The 26,257-nt window shown below is 38.5% G+C and overlaps 1 protein-coding gene across 1 annotated transcript in view; it reads right to left on the reverse strand.

Moving 5' to 3' along the window:
* UCHL3 (ubiquitin carboxyl-terminal esterase L3 (ubiquitin thiolesterase)) overlaps positions 1-25,086 on the reverse strand; it is a 67,533-nt gene extending 42,447 nt beyond the window's left edge. Inside the window, exons 1-6 of the mRNA XM_006882702.1 lie at positions 24,979-25,086; positions 24,859-24,870; positions 14,336-14,464; positions 4,387-4,543; positions 3,758-3,843; positions 1,923-1,970 (exon numbers count right to left, since the gene is read on the reverse strand). Of these exons, the coding sequence (XP_006882764.1) occupies positions 1,923-1,970; positions 3,758-3,843; positions 4,387-4,543; positions 14,336-14,464; positions 24,859-24,870; positions 24,979-25,020 (474 nt within the window). The 5' untranslated portion in view covers positions 25,021-25,086. The remainder of the gene's footprint in view (positions 1-1,922; positions 1,971-3,757; positions 3,844-4,386; positions 4,544-14,335; positions 14,465-24,858; positions 24,871-24,978) is intronic.
* Positions 25,087-26,257: the final 1,171 nt, after the last annotated feature.

The raw sequence follows: 26,257 nt of genomic DNA on the forward strand, positions 1-26,257 counted from the left end.
CAACATACGCATGTAAAATCTGCACAATGAATAAGGAAGAGGACATTATTAACTGATACTTTTGAACTGTGATAGTGGTGAAGATTATTGAACAGACTAAAAATAGAAGAATAAGAATACCATGGACTGCCAAAAGGACAAATAAACCTGTATTTAAAGAAGAGATGCCAGAGTGCTTCTCAGAAGCAAGGATGCCAAGATTCTGTCTCATACACTTGAGGTGTGGTAGGAAGGGACAGACCCTAAAGAAAAACAGCAAGCTTGGTAGAGTGCTGACAAAAGAGAAGACCCTCAACAAAATAAAGTGGCAGCGTGATTGGGCATGGACGTCAGAACAATAGAACGGAGACCACAGCATTCGGCAGGACTTTGTTCTGTTGTACAAAGGGTCACTATGAGTCAGAGACAACTCAACAGCTGCAATGCAATAGAAGTTGTCCCTTGATGTGCAAAAGGTTAACACACTAGGCTGTTAACCCCAGAGACAGCCTGAAAGAAAGTTTGGCATCTACGTTACACAATCCACCTCTGAAAATGCTGAGGATCACAGTTCTACCGGGCACACATGCAGATGCTTTGAGTTAGAAATATTCTTGGTAGCAATTTGTTTTTAATTAAGCAGAACTGTGTGAAAATGAATAGGAATAAAAATTAAGGACAATTTATCTGAGAAGCTGGTGGTGCTCCAGGCAAGAAGTTACATAAATCCACATTAAATTAGTGATAATAAAAGAGAGTGGACAGTAGAACTATGACAAGAAATGGGGGGAGAGAAATGGAAGAAAAAGCTTAAGACTTTAGATTGTAAGCACAAATAAGGACGGGGTATTCTACAATAGTAGCGGGTTCACCGAGTCATGTCTAACAGGCATCCACAAATGGACATTATGAAAAAAAGAGATGTGAACATCATCTAAAAAGGTGATGATTATTGAGATAAAGGACCAACGAGGGAAAAAGAGAAGGGATTCCAATGAAACATGTTTTTAAAGTGAACCAGGATTAAAAGCATTTCACTGCTCCACTGCAGTAATCCTTTTCTTATAATAGCTCATATTGATGAACACCATCATCATTGTTAAAATAAACAAAATAAGCCAAGCATAAAAAAAGATATGATCAGGAATCATGTAAAGCCAATATAAAACCCCACAGCATTTTATTAATTTCTAATCTACTGTTAGCTTTATTAACATTATAGCACATATATATGTCATTTACGTGTGTTTCTCTGTGTGTATGCATAAATTTAAAAAACCAACAGTTTGCACCTTTCAAATAACACCAGGGAGACATGATATAGTCACAGGAAGAAGCAATGTTCTGGTTCCTAAATGGCATTACTATAAACATACTCAAGTATCCAGACCATCTAAGAAAAACTGTAGTTGCTTTGCTGTTGTGCTTGGGTAATGGCTGTGTGTGTGTGTGTGTCCATGCGCACGCATCTCAAAGAGTTTTCTCCTTTTAAAAATGCCTCTATGATAGTTTAAAAATATCTAAGATTACTTTTAAAAATCAAGACTTTTCTCAAGTTCTTTTAAAGAATAAAGATGATGTCATCGTTGCATACAAGAGAATGAAGTTTCAAGTTAAACAGAAGGAAAAAATCATAATCCACTGGCATTAAACACATACACACTATAAATACACCAACGTGAAAGACTTTAATTAAATTCTACCTTCTGACAATAAACTTTCTGTAAGAAGGGAGGCATGTGCACTGCAGGAAAAAAAAAAAGATGGAAAGAACAAATATTTCATAAAAATATGTCCTTGAGCCATTATGTGACAATTTTTAAATGCAGAAATTCCCTCAAAAAATATTCTAAGCAATTTCCTAAAACTATAATTTATACTAAACCATCACAGTAAAAGTTAATGCATAGCAAAAAAAGTTTGGGGGAAAAAAAGTGAAATACCTCAGTCTGACCTTCGTGAGCACTGGTCTCGTGCGTAACTCGAATAGCCTGCAGTAGGAATACAAGGTAAAAATGATCATATTTACCTTTTTAACTGGAACCAAACAAAACAACAAAACCAAAATTTAACGTTTACAGTCGTCGTTAGAAATAATCAACTGAAGGAAATTAAAAAAACGTTCAATAATCAATATTGAAGAATGTCTGAATAACCAAATGAGAATTGCTCTATTTTTCAAGCCCCATCTCTGAAGAGCTAAGAACTAGAACACTGGGCCTAAGCCACAGTCATTTCATTTATTCAACTGTTATAACTAGTAATTGCCACTTTATTCAACTGAAAGAAGAATAAAGTGGGCATCTGCACAGAGGGAGGGAAAAAGCCCGCCTCCCATCTGTGTCTCCATGGTTCATGCTCCTCTGCAGCTCTGGCGGAATTTATGCTTCATCATGCAGCATCTGTGGGCAGTTCAGAAACGTGGAGCAAAGAGCATGCATTTATCAGAAGCTAGAAAATCTCATTTCTTTACATTCTGTTTTTTCAGTGTTCTTAAAATACCCACTGTTAGCAAGATGCAGAGAAATAGGCATATTAGTAAGTAAATACAAGTAAAAGTACAGTAAGAGTTCAATCTTTGTAGATGGCAATTTGGCAGAATTAAAAAACCAAAGCTTTAAAAACATGCAAACTGATCGAGCAATCTCTTCTAGGAATTTACAGACTCACATACAAATTGTACACAATTATATATAATTAAAGATCTCTGCAAAGATTTAGCTACAATGATGTACCTAAAAATTAGCAAATTTTTCTAATGAAAAAGAGAAATCGATTCCATTTTTTTGTGATAATTTACTTGTTAAATAATGAAAAGCTGGGCAGCCATTAGATGAAGATGTCAATATATACTTACTGGCATGTATTACGTTTGTGATAAGTGAGAAAAGCAAGTTATAAGACAGTGTCAGTGTGAACAAATTTTGGTTCTAAAAATCGTGTACATATTAAATATATACTGCTAACAGAAAATGATGGTCTTTACCACTCATTGTTGGGATTATAGAAAGTTTTTATGTTGTTTATTTATTGTTGGATGAAAAATAAAGATGCTTTATGGTATCTTCAAGCTTTTTAAAAATAATTATTTAAAATAGTCTTAAGTATACTGGAGTGAAAAAAAAAAACAAACACCCACGATAAGATCAATGATTTACTGAGTACAAGCTCTGCACAAAAAATTGTTCTAGCCAAGTCATTTCCATAATATACTGCCTCCAACTTAAAAGGATTTTCACTCTACCCTGTAAAGTCATAAAAGGCAAAAAAAATCTTAAAAAGAAAAACATCGAAAGGGAAAATAAAATTTTTAAAAAATTCTATAAAGTTGTATACTCCTTTAAAACCAGATTATGTACCTTTTGACTTTGTACATGCAAAAATATTATTAACTGATAAAACGACAGTCTTAGACTTTGGTTTTTCCATTTGTATTCAGCCTCATTCTAAATTCTAGCCAAGCAAAAACCACATAGGGTATTGTCAGGCATAAGTATCACAGAAAGGGAATGATACGGAATACCCGGTAGTAAGCAGTTTCAGTAATTTATGAATCAAATTGCTTTTACTCTTTCTTTTAGCTGTTAACGTAGTAAATAATTTACCAATTATCAACACTTATGGACATTTCTGGTATTAGCTAAAAAACATAAAAGATCTCTTTACACAGATCAACAAAATTCATACTTTCTCAAACTACAGTTTCAAGAAAGACTCAGAGTTTAATCTCACAATAGTCTGCCCACATATTAAATCAAGACAGAAAGAAGGTACCGACATCATAGTTCTCCAGGTATCTGGCTCTTTCTTCCGGGCTCATTGACATTGACTCCTCCAGGAATTTTTTCAAGGTTGATCCAGATTCTTAAAATATTAAAGAGGGTATGGTTGAAAACATTTCAAAATGTAGTACCTCAAATAAACTGATGAATAAAAATGCTACAAACATGGAAACTCGCTTTTTAAAGCAAAAATCCTTTCACAGGTAAATTGAGAAAATAAAATATAAAACAATACAGCAAAACACATTCCAAATTAAAATTCTAACATAAACAACACCTAACAACATAAAGGATAAGAACCTTTAAAGATTTGAGGTAATAACTTCTTCCATTTCAAAATTTTTTTAAAAAAAGAATTAAGGTAGGAAACTATGTACAATCAATTTGTAAAGAAAAATTAAGTCTTGGGATAAATGATAGAGCTTAAATTGTTTGTTTATTGAACTCCATTTATCCACAAATGAGAGAATGGAGAGGGTAAATTTTTTTTTCTAACAGAATATGCAAAGGGAAAAAAGGGCAACGTGTTCTCTTCTCGTTTGAAAGAATTACAGCACCACCTACTGCTCAATGACGTTAATGTGCATCTTAGTAGGGCAAAAAGCAGAAAGGAATAATTACTTACCAAAGTGCATCTTTTCTTTATTGTTAGCAATAGCATGGATCAGTCCAATTGTTCCACAGGCATTGCTAATTGTTTGCTTCATGAAATATACTGATGATGTTACGTTCTGTCCCTGAGATTTTATTTTTTCCTCTTCTTCTGTTCTAAATACTTCATACTATTTGAAAGGAAAATCAGTAGTATATTAAAATAACATTAAAATGACAAAGAACTAAAACAATTTCTAAAAGAAAAAATATAAGTAACTTTTTAAAAGAGGGTTTTAAATAGAAGAATTTGAAAAAATACTTCATAAAGATGGGGTGAGGGAAGGAGTACTCCATATTGCTAAGATTATAAGCAAAAAAATTCACATTTCTTGTTATTCAGAGTTCAACATTTCCAGAGGGTATAAGGCAATTATTGTTGTTGTGTACTGTTGAGTTGGAACCACGACATAACTAACGCTCATACAGGTTTTCAGAGGTAATTTATGAACGGAGATTGTTCATCCTTCTCCTACCGAGCAGCTGCTGTATTCGAACCACATTACTTTGGGATTTTGGGATTGAGGTGCAGCTTTTTACCACTAGGCCACCAAAGCTTCCTATGTTAGCATCTAAACAGGTAGACCCCCCTAAAGTCCTTTGCATAGTTTGATTTTTAAAATGTAAATTTACATTTAAGAACACAAAACTCAGAAAACTTAATTTTTTTTAAACTTTTATTTTATTAAGATTTTAACAAAGGTTTACAGAAAAGTTGGATTTTAGTCACTTTTCCACATTTTTCTCCCTTTCCCGCCTCCAAGTAACTTTTTTTAATGTATAATTTTCCCCTTTTTTTGTAGCACATTTTCTTCCTTCCTTCCTTCCCTCCCTTCCTCCAGCCTGCCCAGAATGCACCCCCTGTTGTCAGACATATGAAGCCTAATCATATATTCGTTTTGGACAGTTCTGCCCTTTCTCTGTTCTACTGCAATGTTCTTTAACTATCCACTCTTTTCCTATTCTCTGCCTACCCCACCTCTGTCTTTGCTATTTTATAAAAACGTTGTTGTACAGTATCTGTCCTTTTGTGACTAAGATATTTCACTCAGCATAATGTTCTCCAGGCTTCCCAATGTTGTATAATGCTTTATCAGTTGTTTTTCAATGTTGCATAATATTCCATTGTTTGAATGTACCATAATTTTTCTATTGATTCGTTTGTCATTAGGCACTTTGGTTGGTTACATCTCTTTGCTATTGTGAATAATGCAGCAATAAATATGTGTGCGCATACAGCTGAGTTGTGGCTCTTGTTTCTTTAGTGTGATTGCTGGGTAAAACGGTATGTCTATTTCCAACTTTTTGAGAAAGAGCCAGATAACCTTCCATAGTGGTTGTACCATTTTACATTCCCACCAGCAGTAAATAAGAGTTCAAATTTCTCCACAACCTCACCAGCATTTGTTGTTTGTTGTCCTGTTGAACTCTGCTGTTATTGCTGGAGTAAGATGATAGATATCTCAGTTGTTTTGATTTGTATCTCTCTGATAGACAAGGATTTTGAACATTTCTTCATGTGTTTTTTTGCCATCTGAATTTCTTCTTTGGAAGTGTACATTCATATTCTGTGCCCATTTTGTGACTGGGTTGTTTACATTTTTTGTTGAGGTGCTAGTGAAGTCTATAAATTTTAAATATAAGTCCTTTATCAGATATGTTATTGCCCAATATTTTTCCCTGTCTGTGGGTTTTCCTCTTACCCTATTGAAGCTTTGTGATTTGCATTAAGATCTGATTCTTAGAAGGTCTCATTCATCTATTTATTCTTTCCCAGGTATAGGTAAAACTTGGAAAATTTTAAATGTCCTTCAGTGGAGATCTACTTAACATGCTATGGTACACATTATACTAAACAATACAAAGGATTTTTTAAAAGGATGAAATAGATTTAGATGTCCTGCCTTAGAAATTTGTTCATGACTACACAGTAGGTTTCAATCAGTACATATTAATTTCAATATAACCCAACTCCCCTTTTTCTAAAATATTTTCTTGGTATATACATTAACCTGGAAGGAGGAGTGGCATCCACTTCCCTAACAGCTTGCCTCCAGAAACCCTATGAACCCGGAGAGAGGATGAAAGGCACACCCAAGCCTCGAAGACTCTCCTTCATAGGGTCGCTATGAGTTGCCTGCAACTCGATGGCACTTAACAATAATATCACCATAGAGAAAGAGATCAGCTGGCCCAGTGGACAGAAAGCGATACTACCAAGCCAAAGATGGGTGACTTAATCCGCGGCCCTCGGGCCTGTCTTTCATTATTTTTGTTCAGACATTCCTTTAGGTCGTATAGCCCTGGTGTACAAGTTGCCGTACCGCAGTCACTTGTGGTTGCTGTGAGGCTGAACACTGTGACACTAATATGTCAAATGCGTTAATGATTGGCTACCCAATGCGGACAGAGAGTGGGGTGGAGCTCCCCGATTAAAACAAGCTTGGAAGGAGGAGTGGCATCCACTTCCGTAGTAGTTTGCCTCCAGAAACCCTATGAACCTGGAGAGAAGAAAAAAGGCACCCAAGCATTAAGGACTCTCCTTCATAGGGTCGCTATGAATCGTGTGCGACTCGACAGCACTTAACAACAACAACAACAATATATACATTAAAAATAATCAGAAACTACTAACTGAATGAGTCCAGAGGGCAGGCAGGGAGCTCCTGTGTGTATTCTCACAGGGAAGAGAGCTGCAAACTCAGGGGATGGACTTCTCCAGTGGTTCAAAGATGGGTAACCTCCTCTTGTGTGATTTTACAGCCTCCAAAGACCTGCAGCAAGTTCAGCAATGAGTCGGTTCTACCTTGACCGCAACGTGTTGGAGTTTTTGAGATAATAAACATCACTGGTTGGTAAGAAACTCACAGAAAAAATGCCAAGACCTTATGTTCCTATTAATATAAGTACAGAACACTCTGCAAAGAGTCTCCTGCCTTCTCCTTTACTGTTTTTTTTTAAAAAAGAAAGATAATCCAAGTCAGATCAAACCTCCAAATCTAATAACCAGAAACATAAAGGAGAATGACTACAGCAAGAAGGTGCAATTGCCCTCAAAAATCATCAAAAGTTTATGGAAAACTTCAACATAAGCCATGAGTTTCTTTAATAATAATATGACTTGTGAGAGGAGGGAGGGTACAGACGGGAATGGCAAGGGAATCTATGGATTAAAAGACTTAAGGAACATTACAAAGTAAGACCTGATCTGGATCTCCAGTCAAATATATAAACTTTTAAAGATACACAAAGGGCGGGAGGGGGGGGCGGGATTTCACCAAAAACATACAAAAGGGTCCCTCTCTGTGGTGAGTTACTGGTTATCTGGGGCCTTTAAATTTCTAATTTTCAAATTTTTGTAATATTTGACATTGAAGAGGGCATTCTTCTTTTCAAAAGAGCTTATTATATTCAAAGAACCTTCCCCTGTGATTTATTGCCTCTGAAAACCCACTGGAGGGTCAGCTATGAGTCACTAGTCAGACAACGGCACATAACAACAGTTATAATCCTATTTTAGCCATAACAGAAGCTCACTATTATATACAATGACTGCTTGTAAAAACAATATGGTATGGGCTCTATGGTTCATTCTGGGCTGCACAATTATCAGTTGTGTGAGTTCGCTAGTCACTTTTGTCTCTCTCTATGCTTCAGTTTCCTAATTGTAAAAAAAAAAAGGATAACAACAAAACAAAACAAAAAACACAAAATCTTTTCTATGGAGTTAATTCCAACCCCCACTGTCCTACAGATCACAGCAGAGCTGTCCCATTGTGTTGTTAGACTGTACGTCTTTATCGAGGCAGCCAGCCTCGTTATTTCTCCCAAGGTTCCACTGGTGGGTTTAAAGTGACAACCTTTTGGTTAAGTATCTGAGTGCTTACTCACACTGAACCGCCAGTGCTCCTTCCATAAATAATAAAAGTATTAAAAATGAGTCAGGAAAAGGAAGAGAGTGAAGAAGGCAGTGGAAAGATGATTTGATTGTTTTCCTAAAATGTCTCGGATTCCAATTAGAGCAACAAAATACAGTCAAGTTCCGCCTACTGTGTCATTTCACCGCTTAATTTATGTATTTATCACAGCCTGGCAATCTACTTCTAAAAAATAAGCCACTGAAACCCCACAGAGCACAAGTTCTCCTTGGACACACAAAAGGTCACGAGTGGAAGCAGACTCAACAGTGATTATTTACTTTGAGGTTTATGGCTCCTTTCACACTACCAGGCAACAAGGACTAAATATTTACTCTCTGGCCTTTTACAGAAACTCTGGTGATGGCTGCAACAGAGGAAATAAATAGGGCCTATAGAAAACTCTTAATTAAGAAGGTGCTTCCTGAAAACCTATGCTTTTAAGCTTAAAAACATGGTTTTTACAAATATGCCTGTAAATCAAAGTATTACATTACATTCTCAAGAGTAAACTAAAATGAATGATCATAATTTCAATAATAACTGTAAGAAGGTGAGATCCACTGTGTTCTTATGTGGAAATGTTTACATACGCCTACAGTTTAAGCTAGGTAGCTCTGATGGTGTAGCTGGTAAGAAGTTACACCATCTATCACCCCAAAGACAGCCAGTTCAAATTTACCAGCTGCTGTGTAAGAGAAAATTAACAAGCTCTTCCTGTGAGATTTACAACTGCTAAAAACCTACAATCAATCAATATGGATTGAAGCTCAACATCAAGAAGACAAAGATTCTCACCACTGGGCCAACTGGCAGCACCATGACAGATGGAGAAGAGATTGAGGTTATTAGTAATTATAGCTTGCTTGGCTCCACAATCAGTGCTCTTAACACCAGCAATCAGAAAATCAAAAGACAAATTGCATTGTGAAAATCTGCTGTCAGGGACCTCTTAAGAGTGCTGAAAAGCAATGATGTCAGTCTAGAGACTAAAGTGCACCTAATCCAGACCATGGTCGGTGTAATTACTTGCTATGTGTCAGAGAGCTGGACTATGAAGAAGAAGAACAGATGCCTCCGAATTGTGGTGATGGAGAAAAGTTTTGAACATAGCACGGACTGCCAAGAAAACAAATTAAGTCTGTCTTGGAGAGGGTGAAACCAAGTTTCTCCTTAGAGGCTAGGATTTTGAAGCTCTGTTTCACACATACTTTGGGCATGTAGCCAGGAGGGATTGGGCCGTGGTGAAGGACATCATGCTCAGAAGGGTGGAGGGAAAGTGCAGGAGAGGAAGACCCCACATGAGAAGGATTGATACAGAGAGTGGTGTGCTGGAATTAACGAGGGTGGCTGAGGACAGGGCAGGGTTCAGAGCTGCTGTACATAGGGTCAACTATTAGTTGCAGGCAACCCAAAAGCACATAACAACAACAACAAAAACCCACTGGAGGGTGAGTTATGATTCCAACTCCACGGCAACAAGCTGAACTGACAGTTTACACTATTGTTGGCATTCCTCACTGACAAGACAAAATGAGTCTGTAAAGCTTTCCAAGACCTAAAGTTTAAGGGGGAAAGAAGTCCTAAAATGATATAAAGTACAAGAACAAAGTAAAAGCAATAAAGGAGATCAAAGAAAAAACACATGGTCAAGAGGCTGTTGGGGAGAGACAAGCATCCCAAGTCTCAAGAGAGAAATGCGCAGCCGCTTCACCTCTGACTCACTGGCTCGTAAGCACTACTATAAAGCACACATTTAAGACACCATGAAGAACTGTTCAAAGAGACAGGGACCGTTCTTGCTGTCAGTATGCTGAAGTCACTGAATGACATTTACAACGACATACCCAGTTCTAAGTTAGAACACGCAGGACTGGAACAATCTGCATCTCTTAAAGCATCCATTGGAAAGCATTTGTGGGACTTAGTTGTATGTCCGTTATCAGCTAAAATGGGACCTGGACCTATCAGGTTAAAGGACAAGCAAAGTTACCGATGTCACTAATATTCTCTACCTCTGTGGGTGTTTGTGTGCACACACATGCAGATGCACTCACAGGCTAGGAGCCAGCCAACTGTTTTCAACTCATGACTCCACTGAATAGACCAAGCAGCCCCAGTGGGTTTCCTTGCTTCTAATCTTTATGGAGGCAAATTGCCAAGAATGTTGCCTGCACAGCCACTGAACAGGTTCAAACCTACGATTTCTCATTTGTAGCATCAGGGCTCATTCGAGAATATATATTCCTGAATGTATATACATACAGATATAATTATTTCAAGAACTGTGTTTTTCCTAGAAATCAGGCATAATAAATTCAGTATGGATGACCTGTTAAGTGACCAAGTGCTACAGATACGGATCACATGTTTTCGCATATGGAAGACACACCATATAAAAGGAAGTGAAATATCATCTATTCTTTTTTAAAACTTAGGCCCTTTTTTTTTTGTTTAAAAAAAACACACCAGTCAATGTTTTGAGAAATGTACAATTTGGACCATAAACTCCTATTTATATCACATCAGCTAAAAAATCCTAAGCTTTAAAGCAGTTACTTGTTTTTCCCCCAATTTTTATTGCTTCTTATAATGAGAGGTCCTTTGGTGGTTATTATAAGCACTTGATTACTAAAAGAAAGGCTGGCAGTTCAAACCCACCCTAGGTGCCTCAGAACGGTCTGGTGGTCTCGTTCCAAAGGTCCCAGCAGACAATCCTATGGGGCTCAATCCCATTCTACAAAGCCCAACAGAGCACAGTCATCATGACCATAACCGACTCAGCAATAATGGCTTTGATATTTTGATTTAGATAGTTATCCAATGGCTTACTTTAGCAGTCAAAACCATACAAGAGAGATTTAGGTTTTGTTCTATTAGATAAATTAGCTAGCTAGCTTCAGAATCATTAAGACCACATCAATAAAATTAAAATATTTGGCTTTATATTTAGCAATCACAAAAAGACTTCCAACTCTAAAATTCCATGATTATAAAAAAATATGAAAAAAGATTCTATTTTTAAACATTTTTGCATGTGTTAAGCATGTCATTAGGTGCTACTGAGTTGTGTACAACCTGACAGAGACCTGACCCCTGCCCTCTCCCGCACGCTCCTCATCATCTCTGACACACTTCAGCTCACTGCTGCAGTCACTGTGCCGATCTACCTGGTTGAGGGTCTTCCTCTCCCTTCACCGTCCACATACCCTTCCAAGCATGATGTCCTTCTCCAAGGAACAGCCTCTCCTACCAAAACGCCCTAAGCATGTGGCGAAGCTCCACCATCCTTGCCTCCATGGAGCACTCTTGGCTGCACTTTCTCTAAGACATATCTCTGGGTTCTTTTGCCAGTCCACAAGATATTCAGCACTCTTCTCCAACACCATGGTTCAAAGCCATCAATTTCGTTCTGTCATCCTCAGTCATTGTCCAGCTCTCCGCAATACCGCAAATAACAGACCATGATCTGAATCAGGCACACCTTAGTCCTCAAACTAACATCATTGCTCCTCAGTAATTTGAAGAGGTCCCTGACTACAGTCTTTTCCAGTGCAATATTAAATATATGGAGTGGAGATCCAAGTAAATTGAAGTTGTTGACAGTTTAAATCTTTTCTCCATCTATCTTGATGTCGCCTGTAGGTCCAGTGATGAGTTTTTATCTTCCTGATGTTGCAATGCAATGCATATTGAAAGTTTGCAGTATTGGATCTTCTGCAGCAAGTGTTTCAAGTCCTCCTCACTTCCAGCAAGCAAGGCTGTGCCATCTGCATAATGTGTATTATTGATAAGTCTTACTCCAATCCTGATGCCACATTCATCTTCAGAGTCTGCCTTCTGACATAATTTGCTCAAGATAAAGATTATCCCCTGGTGTTGTGTACTGTCAAATTGGATCTGAGTGGCACAGAAGGAGACTGCCATTCCGTCTCCAGTGGGGCATCTGTTGGATTCGAACAGTGCACCTTTGAGATTGCAACACAGCTTCTTGCCACTAGGCCACCAGAGCTCCCTAGCATACAGATTTTTATGGAGAAAGGATACAACCCTGATGCACACCTTTCCTAATTTTAACCCATGTAGTGTTCCCTTGCTCCGTTCATACAAGAGCTTCTGGTTGTAGGCATAAATTTGACAGGAGCACAATTATGTGTTCTGGGACTCCTATTCTTTTCAATGTTAGCCATAATTTGTTATGATTCACACAGACAAATGCCTTTGCATAGTTAATAAAACACAAAAAGACATTCTTCTGATATTCTTTGCTTTCAACCAGGATCCATCTGACATCAGCAATGATATTCCTGGTGACCTCTTCTAAATCCAGCTTGAATTTCTGTCAATTTCTGATCTATGCACTGTTCTAGCCATTTTTAAGTAGATCTTCAGCAGTATTTTCTTGTATGTGGTATTAATTAATGATAAAGAGAACAAATAGAGATCTCTTCCTGTCAGTCAGACAGGCAGGGCTACATCTGTCATTTGAAATATGTCAATTGGTTACTGATTTGTGGGACCTTATTTTTGCCAATGCCTTCAACTGACCTTCTTGCTTGAACTTCTTCCTTCCTTACCTTTGACTCTTGATCAAGCACTTCCTGAAATTATTCAGTGTTAACCAGTTTTTTCTGGTATAGTTATTCTGAGCAGTTAATCCCTTCATCTTCTTTTGATGCTTCCTGGCTCATTCAAGATTTTGCCCATAGCATCTCAAAATATTGCCTCTCAAGGCTTGAATTTGCTTTTCTGTTCTTTCAGCTTGGGAATCCTGAGCCAGTTCTTCCCTCTATAATTTCAGCTCTCTGCACAGTTCATTCTAACAGTTACCTCTGTCTCCTCAAGCTGCCCTTTGAAGTCTTCTGTTCAGCTCTTTGACGTCAGCATCTTTTCCTTTAGTTTGGGTTTCTTGACACCGCGGCACAGTTTTCAGGGTCTGACACCCACGCTGATTTTCTTCCTCCTCCTCTGTCTCTGCAATGACCTTCTACTTTCTTCATGGATGATATCAGTGATTTACCACAGCTCACCTGGTCTTTTGAGTTTTGGTGTTCAGTGCTTTAAATCTCTTCTCACGATGAGTTTTAAATTCAGGCTGAACACATAAGTGGAGACAATTTTCAATGTTAACTACCTTGAAATGAAGCTAATTAGTTATTGTGCAAAAAAAAAGTCTAGTATTAAGTTATGCCAAATTTTTAACTTCTGTGATTTAGCTCCATAAATTCTCAAATCCTGACTAAAGGACAACGAGAATGTGTACATGTCAAGTCACCAACATCTTCCCAAACATTTACTTGATTTTTTTACAACTAATCATCCTATTGTTTCTAAAACAAAAATAACAACTAGAAAGATAGAAACTCGAAAGATGTTTTACACTGCAATCAAAAATACTGTCTTTACTAGATCTAGCTATATGATATCATTCTAAAAAAGGCTGAAATAGAAGGAGATTTGACTTTAAGTAGAAATCCAAGAATATCTATCTATAATCCTTAACATAGTGTAAATGTGCCGATCAAGAGGGATTTGAGCTTCGTGATTTCTTGCCAAAACCAATTTATTCTGACAGTAATGTAATCCATGCTTTCAGTTTCCCCATTGTCATAAAATAGGTTAAGAAGATTTCTTTTTTTACAAGTTGAAAACTTTTTATATAGGAAAATTTGAATATTCTTCATTTATCTGTGTCCTAGGGTACAGTTATTATTATTTCTGTACTTAACATTTCTAAATTACATACTTCAAAATGTGTTATATGCCATATTAGAACACAAGTGAGGCCAATAAATATATTATAAAAGAAAATAACAAAAATTTAAAGATTCACTTATGGATTGGCTTCCAAGCAGCATCTCTTAATTTTTATGATATCTCTGCTTTCTGGATTGTATGAGTTTATATAAAAATAGTATTTGTTCTAAAAGGAGAATGTATTTTTAATTAAATAATAAAAAAGGACTTCGTATTTACCAAAAATATCGTATCTTACTTGGCAATTACCTTTTCTGTAATAGGGAAGAGAAGTAACACTGCGCAGACTGGTCTTGGTACCATGCTGAGGAGTTCAGGATCCATACCATAGACATCAACAAACTGCCAGTTAGGCTGCAGCCCTAATTGCTTAAGAAACTGGTAAAAGAAACAAATAAACAGTATAATGTTAGCAGATGTGAGAAAAACCAGTATGGTGTTGGTGGATAAATAATCAGCAAACATGTACTACATATCCAATACGTACAAAATACAAGTAATACTCCTGCTCAGTAAGAATGAAGCAGGTTTTCCATGAATAAGGTCAAAATATACAGTTTAGCAATTTCTATAAACCAATAAACACTAAAAAAGTAGAATTCCTTCGTCTACATGTTTGTGGATTGAGTCTAATAAACCAGAACTTCAACAAACATATAGTTGGTTTAATTGAGATGTTAAGCTCATTTCCAGCACTTGAATTTTAAGAAGATGCATCAAAATTCTACCAAGTGAGGGATCATTTTAGGAAGACAAGGAAAGTTTATTCTACTTTCTGAAGAAAGGATATCTGTGTTTTATAGCTAATTAGCTAGATAACAATATCAACGAGCAAAGAGTAACATAAAACCAAAAAAGTTCAAGTGCTCTTGTAAATGCCAAAACATGCTTACAATAAGAAACTTCTTGAATTCTCAACTCATTCAACTCACTGTTGTCAGACCGAAACCAACTCATAGTTGCACCTGCATCAGATTTTCACAAGCTGTAAATTGCACAGGAGAAAGAACACCTTTCTCCAACACAGCTGCTGGTGGATTCAAACTGCCTGTCTTTGGGTTGGCAGTGCAACTCCTTACCCATTAGGTCACCAGACAGCTAGCACACAATAAACATGATTCAACATTACTGCATCTCTTATATTTGCTGTCAGGGACTTCTCCAGAGTGTTGAAGAGCTACAGTTTCAGTCTAGAGACTAAGGTGCACCTGATTCAAGACAAGGTCTTCACAATTACTTGCTATATATCAGAGAACTGGACAATTACTAAGGATGAAAAAAAAGAATTAGTGCCTTTGAGTTGTGGTGCTGAAGAAGAGCACCGAACATACCAACGACTACCAAGAGAGGGCCAAACCAGGTTGCTTCCTGGAGGCAAGGATTTTGAAGCTCTGTCTCACAAAATTTGAGCATGGTGCCAGGAGGGATCAGTCCTTGGAGAAGGACATCACACTTGGAAGAGGGGGAGGAATAGCAAAGGAGAGGAAGACTTTGGATGAGATGGAATGACACAGTAACTTGGGTAATAGGGTTAAGTGTGTCAGAGACAGTGACACTGACTCAGGACAGGGCAGGGTTCAGAGCTACTGTACACAGGGTTGCTATGAGTTACAGTCAACTTGATGGCACATAACGCCAACATATGTGATCTAATAACTTCAACAAAGTATTAGCAGTGCTTTGAAAAGTCTTATGCTTTCACTGGAGAGAAAAATGTTAAATCTCTAATTACAGAAGAGAAAAAATGATAATAATTCCAACTTAATTTCACAATAAATTCTTAATAAACATTCATATTGAATACAGTTGATTAAAATGTGTACCATCACTAAACAGATTTCATATTCAAATACAATAAATGTCTTCTTCTCTATCATTTCAAGAATATATTTTGGTATCTATTGTCTTACATTATCTGAATCTAAAAATTAAAAAGGTACTTTGGGTATTCTCCCTGAAGAATGAGCACATGTATTTAGATCATCAAATGAGGTCTTAAAAAACCAATGGAACCCAAGCCATGTCATATAAATAGTGTTATTCATCTCTCACACAGCTGGGTTCTATAAGACAAGGCCTTCCTGTTTGGTTTAGAGGCCTACTCACTGTATTTCTCTATTTCCCTGACTATAGGAGGGAATCTATTTTTTAAATTCTTTTTTAACATTTTTTATTGGTTTGTACACAATAATTAATTTACTTTTTTTCATTCATGTACATTGTGAGACCTTAAATATTTCTAATCAACTACTGAATGAGACACCCACATTTGATGGAATGTGCATAATATCTATTAGCCTCATTTCTGTATTAAGTTATAAGACCCTATCACAGTCTATGATGAAAAGGATCACCTCATTCCTCTCCATTACAGCAACACTTCATGTGATTCCTATTATTAAAGATTTTAAGAGTTTGTTAAGACTCCAAATAATTTCTTTTCTTCCCTTTCACTTCTAATGTCCCCTTCCCAATATCCAATTCTAATTAAAACTCAAAAGGAATTATAATTTAGTGCCAAGTCAAGCAAGGACTATGTCTTACTCACCCTTCTGCCGGCCTACCCAAGACCTGGCCAATCCAGAGTTGCTTAAATTATGTTTGTTAAACTGAGCTAAATTATTACATCTCTATTTAGAGATCCTAGCCATTTATACACATCATTTAACCATGTTTATAATAATTAATAAATTTTTAGTAATTTTTTTTGTTGTTGAGACCACATATACCAGAGCCAATTCAACAATTTTTACATGAATAATTTAACTATACTGATTACAATCAAGGTGTGCAAACTTTCACTCTACTTAATAAATATTTGCTTCCATTTGTGCCAAGCTGGAAAGGTTGTAAAATACATCTGGCCCCTAAACGAAAACCTGGGAGTTCCAGAGGAAGTTCAACTTTTATCTTTTAAAATCATAAAGATGTTCTCCTACATTTATAACTTTTTAAACTGTTTGTAAAATGGACATAAGCAAATAGATAAAAGTTAGTAAGGAAATTCTCAAATACTGACAAGTCTTCATGGGTAGTCTGGCTTTTTATTTCCTAATCCTTTTATAAAATGGCCCTAGAGGCATGTATGTAACACATCAACCTGCCAACTGAAAGATCATTGGTTCAAACCCATCAGCTGCTCTGTGAGAAAAACCAAAATGGGCACAGTCCTTCAACAAAGAGTTCTAGCTTTCGAAACCCAAGGGAGGGCTGCCAGGCGTCACCCTCAACTGAACAAAAGCAGGGTTTAGTTTTCCCCCCTTATTTTTAAAAGTTATATGTCAATAACAGCTCCTAAAATTGTAACACATATTATTTAAATATACAAAACCAGGAGAAAAATCCCAAATAATAGCTTTAAAACCTTTCATACTACTCACAAAGAAATGATCCTTTTTAGCATCTTGCAATGCTATTTGTACATATTTACTCAGAAGCAGCCTGCTTTCATCATGCAGCAATAAAAGTTTTATAACCTTCTACTACTAATATTGTTGTTCTTCTAGCTTAAACGTTAGGTAATAGTGACCAAAAAATGCTGAGTGATTAGCATACTAAGTTTTTCAGAATGTAAATTAAGTGGCCATTCAAAAAAACCCAAACACACCATGGATCAACTTCTTAGAGGTTTAAAGCCATCTATTTCTCACCAGATTATTGTACACAAACTAGACTCTAGTTGAAAAATTTTTATCCTCGGCTCCTGACAGAGGCTCAGTTACTCCTCATTCTTGGTGACAGTCTAGACAAGCTAATTTTATAAATAAAAGAAAAAGAAAACTAACTTTCATTTAAAATTTGTCCAAGAGCCACTTTTCCCCAATTTCACTGGCCTGTCCAGGGCAGCCACAGAGTCTCCTTTATTAAGAACGCATTAAAAAACAAAACAAAACCCACATTAATAATTTTAATTATTAGACAAATTATATTTCTCTAGTAATTGCTTGATATTGCTAGATGCCAAACTCTAGGAACAAGTAATAGTTAAAACGTTCTTGAAAATATGTAAACTAGCAAAACGAATTTTAAATATATTTAGCTTTAAAAACTTCAAATGATAAAAGTACGAAATGGGGAAAAACTTTTCTTAATTTTAAAAAACAGATTCAACATGGAATAACTACACAACCAACAAAAGCAACAATGCAGGTCAGTTCATTCCAGTGTAGAATTAATCCACTATTCTCCACACGGGAGCTCTGGTGGAAGAATGATAACAAATTGTGCGGCCAACCCAAAGGCCGGCTGTGGTCCAAATCTACCAGCTGCTCCTCGGAGAAAAATGGGCAATCTCCTCCCACGTGATACACAGCCCGTGCAAGCCCACCGGAGGGGCAGCTACGAGTCAGTTCTAACTCAACGGTGTACACAAACAAAACACACTTCACAAAGTATTCAGCATGTAAAATGCAGAGCTCCCACCACATCTAATAGTTATATTTTATGAAGGACAATGACAAAGACAAACGGCGGCAAAGGAAGGCGACCCAGAAAGATAAGGTTTTAAAAGCTATCTAGCTGGAAATAAGGTGGACTGTTCAAATGAGAACTTAAAACCACCGACTGCTGTCCCAGTTATTTTTCGCAATATCATAGAAGAGTAATTCTATTTCTTCTATGTGGTTTAACAAGGGAGCTCTCATGGGCTTAATGGTAAGAAGCTGTGTTGCAATCCCAAAGGCACATGGTTTGAATCCACCACTTGCTCCGTGAAGGATGGGCAATCTCCTCCCTTGTGATTTAGCGACTCCGAAAACCCCAGTACAGTATGTGTTTTAATGGGAGAATAAAGGGGTACAAGGGCAACTGAAGGAGGGTGCTTAAAATCGGGTTTGGTTTCAATAAAAAGAGATACAATCCTTACTAAATATTACACTCCTTTTCAGGGAGCTTCTGTAGCCTAGTCTGTAAGGAGATGCACTGCTAGCCCAAAGCCCACACATCTTTAGAGGTTCAAATCTACTAGTAACTCTGAAAAAAAAAAAAAAAAGACAGGCATCTCCTCCCTTGTGGTTTTCAGCCTCGGAAATCTCTTGTGATTTTCAGATGCAGAGGGTCGACTGTGAGTTGGTTCCAATGGCCAGCATGAGTTAGATTTGGGGGTTACGCTCCTTAATAATTTATAAAGCAAACTACATTATAACGCAGGAGGACTTTATGAAACATCCAGGTGTTCAAGACCAAAGACTACCAAAGGGCTCACGACCATGTTACAGATAAAGGATTTAGTCATTTTTTCTCCCAATTTGGTCATGCCATGATTCTAAGAATTGTGGCGCAGTCTTCGTTTTGTAATGTGTTGTAAATCCTCTGGTGATAGGCTCCACAGAGTGTGTGCTGCCAGAGTTGACCCTCCAGTGGGTTTTCAGAGGCGGTAAATTGCACAGGAGACTGCTCATCCTTCTCCTGTGGAGCAGCTGATGGATTTGAACTGTGTGCCTTTGGGACTGCAGCTTCTTACTACCAGGCCACCAGAGCCCTAACCTCAAGGGTGTGTTTCTCTTTCAGTCTGTCTCTCAAAGCAACTCTCTGGGAGAAAGAGACAATCTCTTCTTGTATAATTTACAGCCTCAGAAACCTGGTTTAGGACTGCAGAATGTGAAGGCTCTACAACAGTGGGTCTATGCTATTGAGGCAAGATCCGTATAGTGCATATTTTCTTTACAAAAGTCACATCTTTTATTTCACAAGAGAAAAAATGGAAAGAGACGTCACTACTGCTAAGAAAGAAAAGCTAGGATCAAAGAACATCTTTTGGACTTGGGGTCTGTACACCAAAAACAACCTAGACCCAGGGAAGATTCATGCCAAGGCACGTGGAAATCACCAAGGAATGCAGGGCCTCCCACAGTACAAGGTGATAAGGACTGTCTTTTAGAGCCGAATTCAGAATTCTAGATGTGAGAAAAGAGTTCATTTGTTAAAGCCATTCACTTGGCATTTTTGTATAACGAAAGCAGCACCAGATAACCAAGATAAAGAGTTTACAAAAAGTGTCAATAAACTGAAACAGAAGAAGGAAGGAAAACTGTTGTTAAGTGTCAAGTCAACTGCCACTCATATGGCAACTCTGTGGACAACAAACTGAAACCAAGCCCTATCCTGCCCCCGCCTCACAATCTCTGTCATGCTTCAGCCCATCGTGCACTATCTTTGTCAATCCATTTCATGAGGTCTTCCTCTCCTTCACTGTTCTACTATTCCAAGCACTAGTGTCTTCTGACAACAGGCCCAAAGGATGAGACGGAGTTTTACCACCTTTGGGGCTGTTTTTTCGGCAGTCCACTGTATAAGCTTCACCAAGGCCACAATGCAAAGGCATCAATTCTTTTTTTGTTTTCCTTATTAAGTGTTCAGTTTTCAAATGTATATGACACAATGGAAAACACTATGGCATGGGTCAGGTGCACCTTAATCTTTAAGTGAATATTCTTGCTCTTTGGCACGCTAAAGAAGTTCTTGATAGCAAATTTGCTCACTGTAACACATCTTGATTTCTTGACTGCTGTTACAATGAATGGAAGAATACAGAAAGTCACTAACATTGATGGAGTGTGTGCTCTTCCACACACTGTCCTACATATTTGATGCATAGCAATTATGTAATCCTAAAATAACTTCATGAGATTAGAAGAAATTGAGGTACTTAAGAGGTTAGGTAACTGCCCACAGTCTCAGTCAGATGACAAAGTATAGTTCATATCCAAGCAATCAAATCAATACACCACGGCATTTCCAAAATGGCCTAGTGAGAGAAAAGACTCAAAAAACCATTAACCTGAGCACTGAATAGATGCTGATGCCCTTACACGACCAGGGAAGAAATGGTTTTGGCTTATTAGAGAGTGAATGAAATATCTATAAAATACATGTTAGAATAGTTGAAACATGGTTTTCATGGTTATGTTAATGAGAACATATCATTGAAGAGTTTTCCCTAAACTTAAATCAGTTCCGAGATATTAAAAGAGTAAATGAAACACAGAAAACGCACTAAGTACACACAAAGGAAAATGTAATAGATCAACAAAGGCCAAATGCTTCCAACTAGGGAAGAATCTACATAGTGTAGTTTCTGGTTTAGACTTTTAGCCTTCAGAACTGTCAAAAAAATTAAAAAATTCTTATCTGTTCTTTAAAGCCACTCCTTTGTGGTACTTCTGTTGCAGCCGAAGTAGGAAATTATCTATTACTAAGCTAGAGTTTAGAAAACTGTGGAGATGAACTACATAACAATTGATGGTACTTAATTCCCTCAGATGCAAGGAACAGCTGGAAAATTAATAAAGAAAACCAAAGAAGAAATGAAATCTTTGAACTGTGGCATTAGTATTAGCTAAGAAAATGGAACAAACCATGGGCTGCCAGAACAACAAACCACCTTTCAAAAGTGAAATCAGAAAGCTGCTTAGATGTAAGAATGGGGGGCTTTGTCTCACATACTTCGGGCATGTTATTAGAAACCACTATTCCCTGGAGAACAACATCATGCTTGGTAGAGAGTCAGTGAAAAAGAAGACAATCAACAGCATGGACCAACACAGTGGCAGCAACAATACGGGCTTAATCACGCACAGGAGAATTGTAAGCATGGTGGAAGATAGGAGCAGAGGGGTACCTATGAATCAGTGTAGACTCAAGGGCACCTAAAAACACAGATAACATGGAAACCTGACAGCATAATAGTGCCCAACTCATAACCAGGTGGTCAACCGTTCAAACCCACCACTGTGCTGCTCCAGAAAAGACTGCAGCCTAGGAAACCTTGTAGAGAGATCTTCAGTCTTCTGAGGCCATGACTCATGGCAGTATACTGGACAGCATGCAAACAGAACCACAGAGAGATGAAGCCCTATCAAACTTCTTAGACTATGGAAGAGAAGAGACCAGGCCAAGACAAGTGTTTGGAGGATAAAATGGATTTCAAACAAGTGCTGCTGATAGGTCAAGCAATATGGAGGCAGGATGGTTATCACTGGATTTGGCCAAGTGGTGATGAGTGGTCAATGTGACAAGTCATTTCTGTAGATTGGTTGCAATGGCACCAACCTAAGAGTAAATATAGAAGAGAATCAAAAAGAAGGAAGTAGCAACAGCAGCTATGGATGGTACTTTAGAAAGATGAGGCTACAGCCAGAGGACAGGGGAAGCTGGCAGGGGAACTAGGACCCAAAGGACTTTTGCATGCTTATGGTAATAACAGGTGACCTCTAATTCTTTTTTAAATAGATTCTTTCAATAGATTATTATTAATGTGTTATACAATATAGCTGTGTTAGTGCATCTGGAATAATTCTTTAATACAAAGGTCACTATAAACTAAGACAGCTGACGTTAGATCAGAACCACTGCTAACAGTTCAAGTATAAACTTGACTTAAAGACACATTTAGGAATAAAAATCATTCATAATCTAGGGTCTGCCTACAGAAAAATTAAAAAACGGAAATAGGAAGTTAGAAAAGAGAAATCTAAAATTTTAAATACTCAAATTAATTTAAAAACCTGGAATGGAATGGAATACATGCAGTAGCTCTATATTCAAACTATAAAATACTAGAAAATTGAAGACCTAGGTAAATGTGGAAATGTTCCTTCCTCATTGATTCCAAGAGTCAACACTGTTAAAATGGCAATTCTGCCTCAAGTGTATCAACAGATTCAACACACATGTTATCAAACCACAGCAAACTTTTGGTCCATATCAACAAACTGATTCCATATCCATGCAGAAAGGCAATGTAATTAGAGCAGTCCAAACAATTCTGAACAAGAGAAAGAGCCTTAAATGGTTCAGGCTATTTAACCTGAAGACTTATTATAAAACTTCTGACTCAACAGTACTCAACAACACTGTAAAACTGGTGGCCTAGTGTGTAAGAAGCTGTACTGTCAACGAAAAAGCAGGCAATTCAAATGCACCTGGTCCTCAGAAGAAGGATGGGCAATCTCCTCCCATGCGATTTTATGGTTTCTGAAAACCTGCTAGAGGCTCAGCTGTAAGTAGGGTCTAACTGGATGGCAAGGAGCTTGAATTCTGAGCATTACAAAACTACAGAAATCAAAATCAAGTGATCCTATACAGAAATCTTCTGTATAGACAATCATGCTGTCAATGAATAAAAGGTCTCATTCTTTTCAATCCTGCATACAGATCAGTTGAAATAGAATCTCAGCTCTGTGGCCAATTGATTTTTCAGAGATATAAAATAATTTTAAGTCTGAGGAAAATAAATTATTTCTTATAGAACTGAAACAAAAAGTGGAGCCTTGGTGGCATGGTGGATTACGCACTGGGCTGCTAAATGAAAGACTGATGGTTCATTTTCATCAGCTTCACTAAAGGAGAAAAGAGAGACCATCAGCCTGGCTAAAGATTTACAGCCTTGAAACAGTATGGGCCAGTTCTCAGCTGTCCTGGAGGGTAGGTATCCTGTAGGGTGGTCCTAAGTCAGAACCAACTCAGTGAAAGTGAGTTTGGCTTCATGAGGACTTCTCTCTTGACAAAGGGGTCAAAACAAAAGAAACCAGGAAATTTCAAAGTAAGGGGAAAAAAATCCCAAAATTAACATTGAATGGGAAAGGGCATCATAATATAAAAGACACCTGTTAGGTTTAAAAACTATGTATATTTCTAAGTTATTAAAGAATTTCAGGGTCGAGGGAGAAAAAGTCATTTCAAAAGCACATAATTATCCTACAATATAAGTGAACAAAACAGAATGTAAATGAAGAACAATGTACATGTATGAAACACGATATATATCTATTTTTATGAGTGATTAAAATATTTTATACATAACAAAATACAGACTTTGAACTAACGAACAAATACATAATATAACAAAATACAGACTTCGAAAACCAAAATGAAGGTTTGTTTTTGCAAAAAAAACCCAAAACCCCAACAACAATCACATGACCAATTTTTCAGTGATGAGAAGGAGAACTGAAGGTTAAGTGCAAGGAGTTTATCATGAAATATCCTAACTACTCACTACTGAGCTATTTTGACTCACAGAGAACCCCCTTCAGGTTTCCAAAAACAAGTGTAAATCATCTCAATAAACTGAACCGTTTATACCTGGCAAAATTTATTGTTTCTTTCAAGAAATGGCTGGGAGATGCTCCAACAATCAGGATGAATTTATGGGGTTCAAGTGGTAAAAATCCAGGTGGCGACTATTGTCCTGGGCTTCCTATGATATAAAAGCAACTACATTTCTGGTTTTTAAAAAAACCAGAGAAGGTGAAGGGGGCGTGGTAGGGCAGAGAGGTGGCTTGATGGGGCAAGAGATGATAATTGGAAGATGACTTCATAGTGCAGGCGGTGGATGAAATTACAAGGACTGGGTGGGCGAGTTTACAAAAGCCTGGAGTCAGGAAGTGTAGGCAAATTAGTCACCTAGAAGGTACAAGAGAAGGAAACTGAGAGAATGTGCACTGGAAGGAGGGAAAACCAGAGGTCTAGGAACGCGGAGTATGAATGTTCAAGACTCATCTTCCAAGGCTCCAGGAAACGTGATGGCCAGGCGTGTGGGGGGATGGGGGAGAGGAGAGGCAGAGGCACTCGAGGGCATCACAGCAGGGAGGCAGGTGGGAGGGAGCCAGCTGTGCAAGAGGCGGGCACACCTGATTCCGAACAAGGGGAGACCTTACGGAACGAATCCCAGACCCCCAAGGCGCATGGAGATGGAGACGGGTAAGGAGGATGCCGAACGAGCAGGCGGGCAGAGGACTCCAGGGTCCCAAGCGACAGCCACCTCCACTCACCTGGTTAGTGACCTAAAAAGGAAACGAGAGAACAGGATTTAGAGGCGAGCTGCTCTAGTCCGGCTGCGGTGGCAGCCCCGATCCGCCCGCGGCGGCCCAGGCCCGAGCCCTAACGCTCACCTCGGGATTGGCCTCCAGCGGCAGCCAGCGCTGACCCTCCATGGCTGCTGCGCGCGCGGTCCCTGTCCAGCTCTGACAGCCGCCGCCGCCGCCGCCGCCGTGGCCAACGCTTCCGCCCCCGCGAGCCGTGACCCGGCGCGGACCAAGCCACTGTCCACGATGGGGGCCTCAGCACGAAGGTGAGCGCGACAGCACGCTAGTACCTCCCTCGCTCTCTGCCAAGCCGCATAGCAGGCTTTATATTCTCAATAATAATGCGGCTAAGGAGGAACAAGATAAGCGCTAGCTCCCGATTCAGGAGGAAAGAGTCCGGATCGCAGCCTCCTCCCCTCGCACTTGGACTCTTCCTAGCCGGGTCCAGCGCCGGCGCTCTGAGCATGCGCCAAGCGTCGAGCTGGAACCTCGTGCTCGCGCCTCTTTCATCGCTGCAGCCTCCCGTGCTGACACTAGGGGACGTGATGCTCGGTTCAGTTCAGCCAGGGAGCTGCTAGGTCCTTTATCCAGATGTTCCGAGGCTCAAGCCTGAGAATCCCATTCACCCAGACACTCCGAGGCCAAGCCTGAGGATGCTCTGGGGTCGTGTTCTGAATGGATATAGAAATGTATGTTGGTTTTGTTTGCTATAAGACAGCGGGAGAAGGAGACATTTCTACACACACACGCACACACAAACACACTAGTTCATCTGGACCAAAAGTGCAACTACCTCCTTTGAATCAAATATCAGTTAAGTGTTGAAAAATACAAAAAGGCTGAGTGTTCTGTGGGATAGAGGAAGGGTGCCAACAGAACTGACAATCACAATAAAATACGATGCACACTGGGCAGTGAAAAGCTTCATGTGTGATAGGACTACATAGAAGTGCAGCTAACGGTAGAAGTTGAGATACTGAACTGAACCTTTAAGAAACCATAGACATTAGTGTGGCTGAGAGTTATCTGAAGAAGTGAATGTTTATGCGGCTGCAGAACTCATTGTTCTATTTTGCTCTGTAGAATTGCAATGAATCAAAATCAACTGTATAGCAACAATGGGTTGATATTCCAAAAATTAGAGGGAGACAAGGAAGCTGAGTTTTCCTGTTTCTCCTCCACCAGACTGTACAGGTTAATTGCAGGGTCCTGTTGAACCCTCTCAAAAGCACATTGAACAAACACTGGAATGGTCATGGACGGAGGTAGACAGAATCAACCCCTCAGTAGTAGATGCTCGCTGGGACACATTAATCTCTGACACAAAGGTCCACGTTCCTCATTCTCACTCCCTATTCTAACTCCC

Source organism: Elephantulus edwardii, unplaced genomic scaffold (assembly GCF_000299155.1).
Source record: "Elephantulus edwardii isolate Elephantulus edwardi_28Jun2011 unplaced genomic scaffold, EleEdw1.0 scaffold00023, whole genome shotgun sequence".
Taxonomy (NCBI): domain Eukaryota; kingdom Metazoa; phylum Chordata; class Mammalia; order Macroscelidea; family Macroscelididae; genus Elephantulus; species Elephantulus edwardii.